Source organism: Coregonus clupeaformis, chromosome 23 (genome assembly GCF_020615455.1).
Source record: "Coregonus clupeaformis isolate EN_2021a chromosome 23, ASM2061545v1, whole genome shotgun sequence".
Lineage (NCBI taxonomy): Eukaryota > Metazoa > Chordata > Actinopteri > Salmoniformes > Salmonidae > Coregonus > Coregonus clupeaformis.
In genome coordinates this window covers 23,724,995-23,742,140 of record NC_059214.1, presented here as the reverse complement: position 1 = coordinate 23,742,140, position 17,146 = coordinate 23,724,995, and the positions used below count along the sequence as shown (strand labels likewise).

Sequence of the window (17,146 nt, the reverse complement as noted above, 5' to 3'; positions counted from 1 at the left end):
CCGCCTGGAAGCAGCCCACACCTTCGCCCGAGAGCAGCTGGTGAATGCAGGTGTGAGGTAAGTATAAGACCATGCTTAGCCATTGTTCTCTCTCTTACATCTGGTCTTAACAAGAGATGGTCATGGTTGTTTTATATGGTTATCCTTGATTTATTTGGCGAGGCTACGGTCAAACAGTAGCCTGTGTTGAGTTTGGTAATAAATCGGGAATTCGTAAACTCAAGCGTCTGTCTGGGCATTTGTTCCTTTATGATCTAGCCAGGTCATTACAATATAGTTGATGTTATGGTACTAATGTCGGGGACAGTGGGCGGATTCGATAATGCTGAGCTGCAGGGCACTGGTCTTTGGCCCGTGACATGAACGGCGAAAGCGGTGAGAGGGGAGCCCCTTCTCAAATCGAACAGAAATCTGCGCCACTCTGTCACGTTGTCAACAAGGCAGCATGGTACATCATCTAGAAACATCTCTTTTAAACATTTTATTTGTTGAATTTTCTAACTAGTTTTCATTGGGAAGGCAAATCAGTAGGCAGGTTTCCGTTGACCCAGGTTTATTCGACAAAAGCAATGTTGCAAAAGAAATATTTGCGACGCGTAATGTTAAGTCAGATATAGGAGACATCTAAAGAGCAACAGCATTTTTATCCATTCGACGGGTGGATTTTTCTTTTGTCGAACTTTATTTATAGCGATAAGTGATAAACTGTGTTTTTCAAATAAATGATGATTGCCGAATACTATTGAAGGTAGGCTACGCGGTGCATGTGATGTCTTCACGTAACTAAAAGCTCCACTCCACATTTCATTCTAAATACCTAGCCTACGTCTAGCAAAAATGTTCAACTATACAATGTTTTTTTCTTTGTAGGACAAGGATTGTCCTGACTTTCAAGAATGCTGTTTGAATGTTAAATGACGAGACGGAGGCATTAATGCGAGTAACCAGTCTTGTTCAGTATATTGCAATTATATCCGGGTATCTCAAGTACACCGGTAAAACACTGTTGCAGTAATTAACATTTACCAACAGATGGGATCATTGTGCCATCTTCCACCATAACATCTTCCCTTTTATAAAATAGGACAGGAGCTGTCAATTCACTAACAAAACAAACCTAGTAGTAATTTCCAACATGAACAGTTTAGTATTATTATTATTATATATATATATTTTTTTTTGTTAACCACTTAACACATTTTGATACTCTCTTCACTTTTATCTCTGTCTGTCAACAATCCCTAATGGGAAACCTACAGATTAAGTATTTTTGGTGGCTGGGACAGACGCCCGCAGAGTGAAAAGACAGGGGGCTTACATTTACATTTAAGTCATTTAGCAGACGCTCTTATCCAGAGCGACTTACAGTTAGTGAGTGCATACCATTATTGTTTTATTTTTCATACTGGCCCCCCATGGGAATCGAACCCACAACCCTGGCGTTGCAAACGCCATGCTCTTCCAACTGAGCTACATCCCTGCCGGCCATTCCCTCCCTACCCTGGACGACGCTGGGCCAATTGTGCGCCGCCCCATGGGTCTCCCGGTTGCGGCCGGGTACGACAGAGCCTGGATTCGAACCAGGATCTCTAGTGGCACACTGCTTGTCTGCGTGGACTGTGGGCTCCCGCACAGGCTTGTCACCTGACTGTCTAAGGGGAGTATTGATGGGCGAGGGAGTGGCCGACCTGTGATCCCCTGGCTCTTCGCCCAGTGCCTCAGGCCCCATGTGACTTGCTGGGGTTCCGTCTTTTGTCATGCGACCCCTATGACCATCAGAGTTCTGAGTAGATGCTGGCTCAGCAATCCGAAGGTCAACCCTGTTACGACGGTACAGTGATCCATTCACTTCGACCAAGTAGGAGCGTGGTGCCACTTTCTGTACACAGGATCCGAGTCTCCAGAGGCCCGTCCGGTCCCTTGGTAGTGGCTTCATTCGCACCGTTTCACCCACCCTGAGTTCAGGTAAGTCTTTTGCTGATTTGTCGTAGATGAACTTGGAGACCTGTCTTCTGTGACGTAGCTTCACCAGCACGTCTGTCACCACACATGGCTCCAGGAGAGTGCTTGCTACTGGCAGAGCTGCTTTTAAACGCTGTGCCATGAGGCGCTGGGCCCGGGCTGCTATCCATGCCTTCTGTCGGGGTATTGCGCCACTGCAGGATTGCTTTCCAGGCATCTTTGCCCTCTCGCAGAGCTTTTTTGCAGAGGTTCTTTGCGATTTTGACTGCCGACTCAGCCTTCCCATTAGCGTTTGGGTGTCGTGGTGATGAAGTAAGCATTTCACTGTAATGTCTGCACCTGTTGTATTCGGCGCATGTGACCAATAAAATTTGATTTGATTTGAAGTGACATGCTCAAATTCCCATTCTGCAGCAAATTTTCGGAACTCACATCCGGTGAATTGGGGTCCATTATCTGAAATTACCCTATCTGGCTGGCCATAGCAGGCAAACTGAGCCTTGCAGCGTTTGATCGTTGTCTCTGCTGAGAGGTCAGGGAGGAGGTCAATCTCCCAGAAGTCTGAGTAATGATCAACTACCAGCAGAAAGTCTTTGCCACTGTGCTGGAAGAGATCTAGACTTACTATCTGCCAGGGGCGCATTGGTAGCTCGTAGGACATCGTCTCTCTCTGTTGCTCAATGGCATATTCATTGCAGATTGTGCATTTACTGACAGTCTTTGATTTCACTCTGCATTCCTGGCCAATACAGTGTGTCACGTGCTTGTCTGTAACAGGCCTCACCTCCTATGTGACTTGAGTGCACGCGCACCAACATCTCAGGGCGCAGAGACCGGGGAATAACGACTCTCTGACCCTTGAATATTACTCCGTTTTGAACACTGAGCTCTTCTTTGACTGGCCAATATTCTCTGATGGCTAAAGCAGTTTCTTCCTTGCAGTCGGGCCAGCCCATCAGAATCACAGACCTCAATGCCTGGAGTTGCTCGTCCCTGTCTGTGTGCTGTCTGATTTGTATAAGGCGCTGGTCCGTAACATTGAGGTAGTCAGCCTGGTTGATGTGTTCAACATCCACTTGCTCTGTTTGTAAGCTGCACACTGCATGTTGTTCATGCATGGAGCGTGTGTGAGTGCCTGATACAGTAGCCCTGCTGAGCGTGTCACTCACATACATCTCTGGCCCTGGCTTATACACCACCTTGAGGTTGTAGTTTTGTAGGGCCAGTAGCATGCTCTGCAGTTGTTTCGGGGGCATTCAGGAGAGGCTTGCTGAAATATAGCAATAAGGGGCTTGTGATCTGTCTCTGCGGTAATATTGTCACGCCCGTACAGGTAGTGGTGGAAGTGTTGGCATGCAAACACAATGCTGAGGCACTCCTTCTCTATCTGGGCATAGTTCTGCTCTGTTGGAGTGAGTGCCCTAGAGGCGAATGCCACAGGCTGGCCCTCTTGCATGAGGCAACAGCCCAGTCCATACTGGCTTGAGTCACTCTGAATCGTGACAGGTTTTGACACATCGTAGTATCGCAGTACAGGTGTCTGGGTGACCAGTTGTTTTATTTCCCTCACCGCTGTGTCATGTTTTGGGAGCCAATGCCAGATGGTGTCCTTGTCCATGAGCCTCCTTAGTGGTTCACACTCTTCAGAGAGCAGCGGTAGGAACTTGGCCAGGTAGGTGACGAATCCGACGAAGCGCTGCACTGCCTTCACGTCAGATGTGTGGGGCATATCCAAGACAGCCTTCACTTTTTCTGGATCCGCCTTCAATCCGGTGGAGGACAAGATGTGCCCATGAAAGCGAACATCTGGCACTTTAAACTGAAGCTTTTTATGCTTAGCCTTAGCTTGACCTGTCTGCATCATGCATATCCATAGCTTGTCTGGTTTCTTGACGATAACCATATTACTTATCCAGTCTGTAGGCTCGGTGACGGATATGATGTGGCCATCTGCTTCGTATTTGTCAAGCTGAGCCTTCGTAGCTGCTTTCATGGCCACTGGTACATTGCGGGGTGCACACTGGACAGGCTGGATTGCTGCATCCAACTCAAAATGGACTTCGCCGGGAACTGACTCGACCGGTGCGTTGAAGACATCATGGTACTTGCTTAGGAGAGTCTCCTTGCTCAGGGGCCCAGCCTGGACTTTGTCTATAATGTTAAGATCAGCTGGGATGGTGAAGTTAATAAGCCCAAGGTCCTCGCATGTAGAACCTGACAGTAATGGCTGTTGACTAGCCTCAACTATTTCAAACTCAAGAGTGTTTCTGGCCACGTAAAACACACTCTATCACAAACAGGCCTAAAGAGGTCATGAACTGGCCTGAATACAGTTTCAGCTTGGTGCTACTCTGTGTGAGTTTGTCTCTGGGCGCGAGCCTCCTTTTCTCTTTAAGGCTCATGTTACGTGGCCCCTGAATCTAGCTGGCATTGCTGTGGTTTATTATTAAGTAGCAGGGTGACAAACAATTTTTTTTCTTTGCCCTTACTGCCCCTATGCAATCGCTAGCATATACATCCTCTGTGCTGTTGTTCCCTTCATCTGTGTTTATTTCAATGGAGTGCACTTTACCAACCTTTCTCAAGCTTTTCATGCAGGCCCTTGGGAAGTGATTAGCTGTACCACAGGATTTGCATATTGTTCCATAGGCTGGGCAGTGTTCTTTTCCTCGTCCATGAGAAATGCCACAATATCGGCATGCATTGGGGTTGTCTACTGCAGAGTTGGCTATAGTATTAGCATTAGCTGTGGCAAAAGGGAATTTCTTTACTGGCTGCCTGAATGTAGCATTGACATTGTCCATATGTTGCCTTTCTAGCTCCATGGACCTTATCTGTAAGCTCTGCTGCACGGCATGTCTCCACTGCCAAGACCAGTGTCAGGTCACGTTCTCTAAGCAAACGTCTGCGGGTGCCCTCATCAGTTATGCCAAGCACTATCTTGTCTCTGATCAGTTCATCTCTTAAAGCACCATAGTCACATGTAGCTGCCTTTTCCCTTAGCTTAGTGACAAAGCTGTCAATGGACTCCCGTCCTCCTGTTTGCAACAACCGAAAACATAACGCTCGTAGATAACGTTCTTTGCTGGCTTAAAGTAAAGTTCGAGAGCATCAAGAATAGCTGTAGCGTTACCTTGCTGAGCTGCTGTTAGGTTCAGGTTGTGTTTGTATACGTGTCGGCATTCAGCTCCCATTATAGTCCTCAAAGTGGCAGCCACTACCTCATTGTCCTTTTCCCGAAGTCCCGTTGCTAGTGCATAGTCCTCCCATTCACCTCTAAACGTATCCCAGTTTGTGCTCCAATCTCTGCTGAGCTTCATAACGGCGGGAGGGGGAATGTTCGCTGCCATGTCTAAACGGTGCTAACAACACAGAAGCTAACTAGCAAACTCAATCTAGCTAAGGACAATTCCGGCGACGTTTTACTCAACTAAGCTTTTTTTTGTAAACCAGAACAGGTGACTCTAATTTGCGGAAAGCATGGTTAGTTATCTGACTCTGACACCATGTTTGAATGTTAAATGACGAGACAGAGGCATTGATGCAAGTAACCAGTCTTGTTCAGTATATTGCAATAAATCCGGGTATCTCAAGTACACCGGTAAAACACGGGAGTTGCAGTAATTAACATATACCAACAGATGGCATCATTGTGCCATCTTCCACCCATAACAAATGCCTGAATTGCTTCACCTTGCTTTTCTGGTTGCCTGGCAAGTTTCACCATCCAATTATTTCAGATCTACAGGAATGCAGGTTTCACCATGGCACGAACTAGCCTAGGCAGCCGATAGTGCATGGGAGCTAGATCTGTGGCGTTATGTTAATGATGAGAATTATTAGAATTTGGCAAAGATATGTCAATTATTGCATTATATCCATGCTGGCTTTCGTGGGCTACCTGAGACAAGAAACCTAAGTGGGAGGGCATACAGCTGTATGCACAATTTGCCTAAATGAGTAATGGAAATACTTCAACCTACATTTGTATTCAACGTTTAATGATTTGGGTGACGTCATTACATACAGCTGTTTTCAGTATAGTTAAATGGAAACGCACCCTAGCATGCAATTGTCACATCTATTTTCTATGTAAACTTTCACTGGACAAGTTTAATTGAAACATAGCTGCTCTTGCATGTGTGAAAACACAATCCTACTCATTACTCCATGTGCTTAATTACGTCACTTTTATTTTGAGCTAACTGACGTCATGATTTGACCAAGTGTTTTTTCATGTTGCCAGTTGTCTTAAAAGCACGATAGGTGAATCTCTCCCAAGTCTATGGATGCTCGTCTGAAGTAGAATAATTAATTGGTAATCAATGTCATTGTTGTCAAGGGTGCATTAATAAAGGCAATAAACAGCCAAACACTAGAACATTGTCTTTGAAGAGTTTATTTATTTGTTGGAGCTCAAACAAGCTGTGCAGATCTGCTGGCTACCCTTTTGTGTGAAGAAATCAGACTATCCAACTATTGTTACTCATTCAGAGTCAATGAAACAGTGGCGAGACATTGAGGTAAGTGGTTATTTAAAAAACTGGATGACATCTACTAAACACACTGTACTGATTCAGGGATGTGTGAATGGCAAGGATGTCTGGCAAGAGCAGAGCCAAAGGATGTCAGGGCAAAGGGTTTTTCTTGTCACCACACAACGCACTCCGGTTCACTTTGGGTACTTATACAACAGGGTGTGATGTTTCTAGGAGGAAAGAGATAAATGGAAATATAATTAACCATGCAAAGTTATACACAAAGGCTATACAAGGCAATTGGGCCTAAACATATTTACACTACTGCATCACACAAGTTAAGCTAAATACAATACTGTTCTCAATTGAACACTAAAGATAAACATGCATGAAGCTAAACATGCATAATATTGCAGTGTCTGAATCACATATCAATGAATATTGATGGCTAAATAGTAAGCGGCCCATGAAGAGCCTGAAGCTAGTATTAGCTGTTTGAATTAATCAGAATTCTCTCTCTCATAGTGCATCAAAATTATTTGCGCACGAGCACGCAGGGCAAAACGTAAGTACACACTCCCCTATTCCCAGGATGCAGGCATGCATAATAACAAATCAACATGCTATATTAATATATGAACCTGGTGAAATTCACAAAGTACTTTAACAACTGTTACACGTGTACTGTATGACAGAGTCATAGACCGTTTTGTCAACATGAAAGCGAGGAGGATGGCATTGCCGTTTCTCTACAAGTAGGGTGAGTCAACATGCTTTTCTACATGCACAAACGCACACAGAAATCAGATCCATGGACAGCCACATCATATTTAGCTTACGTTGACTGGACTAAATTGTTTTTGGTATATTTTAGTTGTCACAGTATTAGACTAAGCAGAGGTGATTTGATTATGTTTAAATGTTAAAGTTGAAATGGTGCTGGAATAGTGGAGGCAGCTCCTGTTTTCTTTGCGACTTGCGGTAACACTCTTTGGTTCTAAATCAATAGTTGTTTAGTGGTCCGAAAATGTCGGAAACATTAACTTGCTTGACAATGCTGTAGGTCATGTCTGTTACTGTACATGCAATATGCTTTGTGGACTTCACTGGACAGAGGTTGCTATCTGGTTTTGGCAACAATGTCATAAATTGAAAATATATAATTATGTTGTTTGGTAATTGAATAAATGTTTGGATCAATGGTTGCGTGGTGATAGATGTCTCCATACAAAATAAATGCACAATAAAATGTTAAAAATATATAAGACTTTCTGCATTACAGGTGTTAGCAGTTTGGAGTTTTGTACTAAGTTTTGAAAATTCACAACATGCTTATGAAAATAGCACCAAAGCGATAGATTTTTTGTTGTTGGCAAATACAGTACAGTGGTATGAAAAAGTATTTGCCCCCTTTCTAATTTTCTCTACTTTTGCATATTTGTGATACTGAATGTTATCAGATCTTCAACCAAAACCTAATATTAGATAAAGGGAACATAAGTGAACAAATAACACAACAATTACATATTTATTTCATTTATTTCATAAACAAAGTTATGCAACATCCAATTCCCCTGTGTGAAAAAGTAATTGCCCCATTTTACATTTACATTTTCCCTTACACTCAATAACTGGTTGTGCCACCTTTAGCTGCAATGACTCCAACTAAATGCTTCCTGTAGTTGTTGATCAGTCTCTCACGTTGCTGTGGATGAATTTTGGCCCACTTTTCCATGCAGAACTGCTTTAACTCAGTGACATGTGGGTTTTCAAGCATGAACTGTTCGTTTCAAGTCCTGCCACAGCATCTCAATTGGGATTAGGTCTGGACTTTGACTAGGCCATTCCAAAACTTCCAATTTTTGTTGCTTTTTAGCAATTTTCATGTAGACTTGATTGTGTGTTTTGGATCATTGTCTTGCTGTATGACCCAGCTGCACTTCAGCTTCAGCTCACAGATGGATGGCCTGACATTCTCCTGTATAATTCTCTGATACAGAGCAGAATTCATGGTTCCTTCTATTAAGGCAAGTCATCCAGGTCCTGAGGCAGCAAAGCATCCCCAAACCATCACACCACCACCACCATGCTTGACCTTTTGGTATGATGTTCTTACTGTGGAATGCAGCGTTGTGGTTTTCGCCAGGCATTACTGGAACCATGTTGTCCAAAAAGTTATACTTTTGAATCATCTGTCCATAGAACGTTCTTCCAAGAGCCTTGATGATCGTCCAGGTGCTTTTTGGCAAACTTTGAGTCAACTTTTTGGATGAGATGGGTCCCATTATGCCTGGCGAAAACCAAACGCTGCATTCCACAGTAAGAACATCATACCAAAGGTCAAGCGTGGTGGTGATGGTTAATATGTTGCATTGCCATTTCAATAATCCCCATTTGGTCAACATTTCAGATTTAATCATTTCTGCAGTATCTAACACAGGATATCCTAGCAAGATCTTTCAAGAGAAATGTGACTCATGGTCTTTCGTATCAGTGGATGCAAGTTCCTGTTTTGCAGAAAATGTGCTCCTACACTTTCAGGGTATGCTCTTTCAGTTATTCTTCACTCCGAACCTAAAAAAAATTCTGCATATGTATTCCCTCTTGAAAATAAGTGTCATTTATTGTAAAAACAAGTAAAGCATGGTCCTGATGTTTTCATATAGGGTCTTGTTTGGAACGATAGTTCCTGACCAACTTTACAATAAGGTAACATAACTTTTTTTTGTTCCCCTTGTCTTGTAGTTGGTGGATGGTGGTCTCATGTTTCTGCTCCTTAGTTTGACTAGGATTTCTGCACAGAGAGAAATGTCCTTAAACCCCACTACAATAGGTCATTACACAGGTATAGCATCTTCACATTTCACACATTTTACGTCCTATTATTACAAAGCATAGTGAATATATTGTACCTAGAACAATAGACCTCTTTTAGTCGGGTAATGTATGTTAATATTTTAGCAGAGTCCCCATGTAACCGATCTGAGGGGATGCAACTACTGTGACAGAGGGGGAGGGCCTTAGTTTGCCAGCCTACCATAACCTGAGTGAGTTGGATTGGGCCAACGTGACTGAGTTTACCTGGTACAGAAACGGAACCCAGGAGCTCCCGTCCTCTGAGGAAGGGCGTGTGCATCATCATGGGCCGGTGCTCTTCTTCCTCCCCCTTTTAATCAACGACTCTGATCAGTACTACACCTACTGGTAATACAACAACAGTGTGTTGATGTGTGTGTGTTTTAGGGGTTAAATTGGTAATTCGGAGGTGGGGGGAGCCCTATTTGGGGGGCTTAGGGTTAGGTTGAGGGTTGAGTCTAGGGTTAGTGTTGAACCTGGATGTGTACATGAAGCTAGGGCTAGGGTAGGCATGCACATTTACAAAGAAAAAAAAACCTAAATGTCCCTTGTCTTGCATGAACGTTGAATAATATTATACAGTGCATTCGGAAAGTATTCAGACCCCTTTACTTTTTCCACATTTTGATACGTTACAGCCTTATTCTAAAACGGATTAAATAAAATACAAATCCTCATCAATCTGCACACAATACCCCATAATGACAAAGCGGAAACAGGTTTTTAGAAATTCTTGCAAATGTAAAAATAAAAATGGATACCTTATTTACATAAGAATTCAGACTCGGAATTGAGCTCAGGTGCATCCTGTTTCCATTGATCATCCTTGATGTTTCTACAACTGAATTGGAGTCCACCTGTGGTAAATTCAATTGATTGGACATGATTTGGAAGGCATATATCTGTCTATATAAGGTCCCACAGTTGACAATGCATGTCAGAGCAAAATCCAAGCCATGAGATCGAAGGAATTGTCCGTAGAGCTCTGAGACAGGATTCTGTCGGGGCACAGGTCTGGGGAAGGGGACCAAAACATTTGTGCAGCATTGAAGGTCCCCAAGAACACAGTGGCCTCCATCATTCTTAAATGGAAGAAGTTTGGAACCACCAAGACTTCCTAGAGCTGGCCGCCCGGCCAAACTGAGCAATCAGGGGAGAAGGGCCTTAGTCAGGGAGGTGACCAAGAACCTGATGGTCTCTCTGAATGAGCTCCAGAGTTCCTCTGTGGAGATGGTTGTCCTTCTGGAAGGATCTCCCATCTCTGTAGCACTCTACCAATCAGGCCTTTATGGTAGAGTGGACATACAGAAGCCACTCGTTAGTAAAAGGCACATGACAGCCTGCTTGGAGTTTGCCAAAAGGCACCTAAAGGACTCACCATGAGAAACAAGATTCTCTGGTCTGATGAAACCAAGATTGAACTCTTTGGCCTGAATGCCAAGCGTCACGTCTGGAGGAAACCTGGCACCATCTCTACGGTGAAGCATGGTGGAGGCAGCATCATGCATTGGGGGGTGTTTTTCAGCGGCAGGGACTTGGAGACTAGTCAGGATAGAAGGAAAGATGAATGGAGCAAAGTACAGAGAGATCCTTGATGAAAACCTGCTCAGGACCTCAGACTGGAGCGAAGGTTCACTTTCCAATATGACAAAGACCCTAAGCACACAGCCAAGACAATGCAGAAGTGGCTTTGGGACAAGTATCTGAATGTCCTTGAGTGGCCCAGCTAGAGCCCGGACTTGAACCCGATCGAACATCTCTGGAGAGACCTGAAAATAGCTGTGCATCGACGCTCTCCATCCAACCTGACAGAGCTTGAGAGGATCTGCTGAGAAGAATGGGAGAAACTCGCCAAATATAGGTGTGCCAAGCTTGTAGCGTCATACCCAAGTAGACTCGAGGCTGTAATCGCTGCCAAAGGTGCTTCAACAAAGTACTGAGTAAAGGGTCTGAATACTTAAGTAAATGTAATATTTCAGTTTTTTATTTTTTATTAATTTGCTAACATTTCTAAAAACCTGTCATTATGGGGTATTGTGTGTAGACTGATGAGGAAAAACAACAATTTAATCGATTTTAGAATAAGGCTGTAACGTAACAAAATGCGGAAAAAGGGAAGGGGTCTGAATACTTTCCGAATGCACTGTATTTGAACTTACTCTGCCAATTTAAATTTGAGGCAAAATATCCACAAAAAACTATTATAACCGTCTTCAAAACGCGGGTCTCGTGTGTGGCAATAAAGATGTGTTTGCTCCTGACCTAAGGCCAAGCACAAGATGGAAGGACATGCACGCCGATATATGCATACTGACCAAAATTGCAGGTGTTTACATGGTTTTGAGCATGTGCCAGATGATAGAAATATCAACGGCAGTACCGGTACTCTAAAAAGTCAGGTAAATAATACTTTCCTGTCGATATTTTGTCTCAAAATTCGACCCACTGAAGGACCAACCACACAGACAACTGGTATGGTAAAATGTAATACAATTGTATTAAACATTCTGGCTTGTAAGGAAACTTTCTACGTTTTTACACTGCTTAGTTTCAGGCTGTATAGACTCTTAGAAAAAACATTTGTTATCTATAGCCTAAAAGGGTTATTCGGCTGGCCCCCAGTTAGAACCCTGTTTGTTCCAGGTAGAACCGTTTTGGATAACTGGTACACTGTGTATATTCATATGTTCCAGGAGAAAGGCAGCAAACACCTGCGTCATATTTGTGACAAAGGTGATTGTGGTCAAAGCCCAACCGTTCGATCACTCAGTCCTGTTCAGTGATATCTCAGATTCAGCAAACAAAATCCGTATCCCATGTCCTGACCCCGTGGAACAACTGTGCCAGGATGGAAAAGAAAACTTAGCCTGGTATAAGGTACTGAACATGACCAGAATGCTAACACAAACCTCAATCCTGCAAAACTATTTACCATTGGTTCTCAACTCCTGTCCTAAAGCTCATAAGTGTTGCACAGTTTTTGTTCTAGCCCAGCACAAACACCCAACTCATCATCAAGCTCTTGATTAGTGGAATCAGGTATCTTACTGCTAGTTCAGCAAAGAAGTTTGTCAAATTGTTTGTCTTTCATTTCAGAATTTCAGTCTCATTCCAAACGAGTCTAAGAGTAATCTGTGGGTGAATGGCACCTCAAAAGCAGACGAGGGCATCTATACGTGTGTGTGCACGTGGGATCACAACGGGAGGGTTCTCAACACTTCTGCATCCAGGAGACTAAAGATCCAAGGTAAGTAGGTCGTGGCTTGATGACAGCTCTGTCAATCCACTCAGCATCTTATTTATTTGATTTTAGCTTTACTGAAACCTCATCCAAGATGGCAGCAGGGTCAGCAAACATAGAAACTCTAGGCTAAATTACAGTAGGTTATTAGGCTACACAAACAAACAGGATCAAAAGCAACATCAAAAGCAACCCTCATATCACGTGTGGTCTTTGAGGCAGCAACAATCATCAAAAACATCAATGACTACATTTTGAATGTATCCAAAAGTATCTTTCTGACTAAACTGTGCGTTTGTCTCCTTCAGCTCCCTCTGCCTCGCATCCTCCTCAGATCAACCTGCCTAGAGACGGAAGCACAGAGACCACTGACCTGTGTAGGGATCACACCTGGCTCAAATACTTTCATATACTTGTGTTGTGCTTGATTTGGTTTGCCCGGTATATCTCTCCGTCTTCGTTGTATCTCTTGTTCTTCATAGACACCACAAAGAAGTTGAGGTGTGAAGCATTTTGTGGGCAGAACATTGTAGACAACTGTCACGTGTCGTGGCAGATGAACGGAGTGGCAGTGGGTTCGCAGCAGCAAGGCTACTCAGTGATCACCACCAGGTAGGTACGCACACACACATGGATGCACGCATACACACAAGCATACACACACTTGTTTTTGAGAACATGGTAACAGAATTTACACAGACCCCAGATTCACCAGTGAGAATTCACTGTGTGAATATTTTGTGTGTATGTGTTACTGTAGCGAGGTGGAGGTATCTTCAATGCGGAGTATCTTCACGGCTATCCTGACCATAGACACAGTGACTATCAAGGACCTCCAGTCAGAGTTCAAGTGTGTTGCCAGAAACGACCAGACATTGATTCATGCAGTGGTGACTCTCAAACCAAGATGTTAGTGCACACACACTTACACAAACATCACTCAGACACACATCCACATGTCACACAAACAAAATCACACATATACACTCTGTAACTTTCTTGGTGTTGTGTCCTCCATGTCTTCCCCCAACAGGGTTTATATTTATGGGTCTATGTGTGGCATTGCTGCTCTTCTTCTTGCTAGCTGCTGTAGCCGTCAAAGTGTTTGACATCGATCTGGCTCTCCTCTTCCGTGGAGTTTTCAAATGCTATGATCGATCTGAGGGTAAGAACATCTAGCCATAGACTAAAGTTTACTGATGCTATTTCACTAAGATATTTCATTGTACAGAAATGCTTATTCAGCCTACATTATCTGTATAGTATTGCGTACCATATAAACATATTACTACATTTAGTTTTTAGTCACCACACAGGAGCACTCTAACCTTGTACTGTACAGTAAATGTCTCAATCGGCCCACTGATTGTGCAGTGCAGTTGTCACGCCCTGACTCAGAGGACGCTTATATGTTGAGTCAGGGTGTGTATATTCCTTGTTGTGATTTTCTATGTTTAGATCTAGTATGTCTAGATTTAAGTTGGCCGGTGTGGTACCCAATCAGAGGCAGCTGTCGCTATTGGCACTAGTGGGTTGTGGGATCTTGTTCCGTGTTAGGTATGTTGTTTGTGTACCTTGGACTTCACGTTTCGCTTTGTTGTTTTGTCGTTGTTTATTCGGTTCAAATAAACATGTATGCATATCGCTGCGCCTTGGTCTGACCCATTCATCAACGAACGTGACAGCAGTTGTTTGCAGTAGGCCTTTCGCAACAGGTCCCGCCTTGGGTCAATCCCACTACTAGTGTAGAAGTAATGGGCCATTTATACTAAAATAACTCAATTTCAGTTCAAATAGAATTTAATCAAATCTCTCAAATCTACTCCTTTCATGCTGAGGTTTGACATAAACCTCCTCTTTGTCTGTGTTTTCAGATGGGAAGGTCTATGATGCTTACATTGTCTACCAAATGGATGGCATAGACAAAGACATGGACGAGAAAGTGTTTCACTTTGTGAGCAGCGTTCTGCCGACTGTCCTGGAGCAGAAGTGTGGCTTTAGACTCTTCATCCACGGCAGAGACGACCTACCTGGAGAAGGTTGGTTCTTTCAGACTGTGTCTTGCCCTCTAAGAAGCAAATGTAACAGTAATAAACAGTACCAAAGTCGAAAGTTAACTTCTCCTGCTCCTCTCTGTTCTGTTGTCCCCAGACCGCATGGAGTTGGTGGAGGCCTGCATGCGGCTGAGCAGGAGGCTGATTGTCATCCTGACCCCCAGCTCAAGCTCAAGGTCAGGCTCAGGAGGTCAAGGGTCATGGGGCCAGTGGGGCTACTCGTCATCGTTGACCTCAGCGGAGGACTATGACTGTCAGGTGGGGCTCCACCAGGCTCTGGTCCACAGTGAGATGAGCGTCATACTCATCCAGCTGGGAGACATGGGGGAGGGGGGCTACACACACCTGTCCCCCGGCCTGCAGCACCTGGTCCGCAAGAGTGCCCCCTTAATGTGGCAGGAGGGAAAGCGTGGGTCGACGCTGCCCAACTCAAGCTTCTGGAAGAGGGTGCGTTACATGATGCCTTGGCCGCGCCACTCGACTAGTTTTGACAACCCGGTTAATATGACTCTTCTATGTGAACGATCAGAAGGTCTGAGGACTTGAAGTGCGGTTGGAGGTCTGGGATTCTGTTATAGAAGAGAACACCCCAGGTTGTCTCTGAAAATCCTTATTCCAGTCATAGAAATATAATGAATGATTCCAGTGCTGTGCAGAGATATACACAGGTTAGCTGAGAACGTCACAAAAACGATGTGTACGCTTCAATGTGGCAGAAGGCAGTGTGTTGTGATTCTGGATGGCTAGCAACAATGAATAGAAACTGCCATGTGGGGAATCGTAAGTGGCTAATTTCAGCTAGTGTTATCTTGTTCTTGGTACAATGTGTTGTTTTTAGGGATTTTCACTGATGTCACGTCAATGCTAAAATGGCAAAAATTTGCTAGCTAACTTACAACTGTAATGATGTGTTTGAGAGACAAGTGCTCATTGTGCAACTTTATTTATGTTTTCAATAAACATTGGAGACTAAATATAGTTTACATGTTGTCAATCTAAGCCAACACTGTCTGTTTTGCCCCATATTTGTGCACAATTCGGTTATGTTGCTAAACAACCAACCGGTCTATGGCAGCTGCCATAGTGACATATTGACTAAGGTCCTAAATCAATTGAAATGTACATTTCCAACCTTTTGTGTAAGTAGACAAGTTTCTCAAGAAAAGCGTGTCGATTATTATGTCAAAACAAAATGAAGACAAGGTAGTCTACTGTATGTTGCTTTTGTGCTTGTAAAGACTTGCCTCATTTACTCAAGCCTTGCAATAAAGATAAATGCTATCGTGTTTCTGTCCAATTTTGTCAGCCTGTATTGGTTCGTGTGGATGGTTTGGTTAGCTGCTGTACTGATGTTTACGCGCTATTATCTGCTGCTGCTGTATCTAATCAGACCTCATCTCCCACTATCTGGTCTCATGACATTTAGACTCTGCTCTGGCACACACCTTCTCATGTAACACAGACCCAAACACACACACACACACCTGGGGACATTCTGTACATTTTTGTGTGTGTGTTGGAAATATACCTTTTTTGAGTGACTAACTTATCTGATGCCCTGAAGATAGTCACTGAATAAACTGGATGTGGAAAAAGCCACGACTGTCAATCTGAACAGTCAGCATTACAGATGCCATGTACTGTAGGCAAATTATGAAAGTGATAACTGCTGCCACAGAAGATCGATCAACATATGTTTTCTTTTTCTGGTAGCACTTTGTAATAACTCTACGTAATAAAGCATAATAGATTAGTAAATAGTTTATTCATTTATTAGTCATTACTCCATAAGATGTTTAATATAGGTCCTTATTAACCATTTACTAATCATAATTAATCATTAGTCTTTTTGTGTGGCCTCATCTGAAGTGTGGGCTATTTATACTTTATAAATACTTTATAAATGTTTTGAGTGACCAGTGTAATTTCTCACAAAAAGATGGACATGCCATTTCTGAGTGATGTTATATCGATTCCTGGGGTCATTTCATGTGTATCTGAGCTATTGCCGTTCAAGCAGGCAGAAATACAGCAGGTATGACGAGTTTTGTATTTCATGCCTGCTTGAACAGTGAATAGATCAGATACACATGAAAACAGGAAATCAACCCAGGAATCGATAGATCATCGCTCAGAAATGCACAAAAACGATATAACATTCAAAATGGGTGAATCTTTCCCTTAAGGTCTCAAAATAGCCTAGAACATATCAATGGTTAAAGACTAACCACACAACACAGGATGGTATAGGAAATATAACAAACATTTAATTCACAAAAACTGTTGTGAAACAACTGTTGCATGGACTTGAGGAAGACTTGTAATGTGAATGTTTTGCTAATGTTGTCAACCTCGCGAACACAAACTAATCATAAAACGGGGAGATCTACCTGCCAGTTTTTCTGTAGTGGATTTTTATTCCTTACTACTGATACAGTATGTGATTGAGGTATAAATGTTACATGTATGATTTGCAAGTAGAAATGTATAACCTTTAAGTGCTTCAGTCTTTAATCTTTATACCACACTTGTTTTGGTAGAAAAGTCACTGCCAA

At 43.2% G+C, this 17,146-nt stretch overlaps 1 protein-coding gene and 1 long non-coding RNA gene across 2 annotated transcripts; both read left to right on the top strand.

Moving 5' to 3' along the window:
• The first annotated feature begins 8,866 nt into the window (after nt 1-8,866).
• LOC121536247 lies at nt 8,867-9,249 on the top strand. The gene is made up of 3 exons (XR_005994838.1): nt 8,867-8,982; nt 9,107-9,149; nt 9,221-9,249. It is a non-coding gene; the product is annotated as an uncharacterized LOC121536247 (long non-coding RNA).
• On the top strand, nt 9,249-15,491 carry LOC121536109 (interleukin-1 receptor-like 1). Its single transcript, XM_041843404.2, has 10 exons — nt 9,249-9,285; nt 9,449-9,644; nt 11,990-12,173; nt 12,393-12,543; nt 12,846-12,914; nt 13,020-13,149; nt 13,298-13,446; nt 13,571-13,702; nt 14,412-14,576; nt 14,689-15,491. The coding sequence occupies exons 1-10, from the start codon at nt 9,249-9,251 to the stop codon at nt 15,135-15,137; spliced, it is 1,662 nt and encodes a 553-aa protein (XP_041699338.2). The 3' UTR covers nt 15,138-15,491.
• The last annotated feature ends 1,655 nt before the right edge of the window (nt 15,492-17,146 follow it).

What these genes read in the sequence shown, in the direction of transcription:
- LOC121536109 (XM_041843404.2), top strand. Translation starts at nt 9,249, where the DNA reads ATGTCCTTAAACCCCACTACAATAGGTCATTACACAG. An exon ending in CACAGAGACCACTGACCTGT is followed by an intron (nt 12,915 to 13,019) that starts GTAGGGATCACA and finishes TGTTCTTCATAG; the next exon opens with ACACCACAAAGAAGTTGAGG. An exon ending in ATGCTATGATCGATCTGAGG is followed by an intron (nt 13,703 to 14,411) that starts GTAAGAACATCT and finishes CTGTGTTTTCAG; the next exon opens with ATGGGAAGGTCTATGATGCT.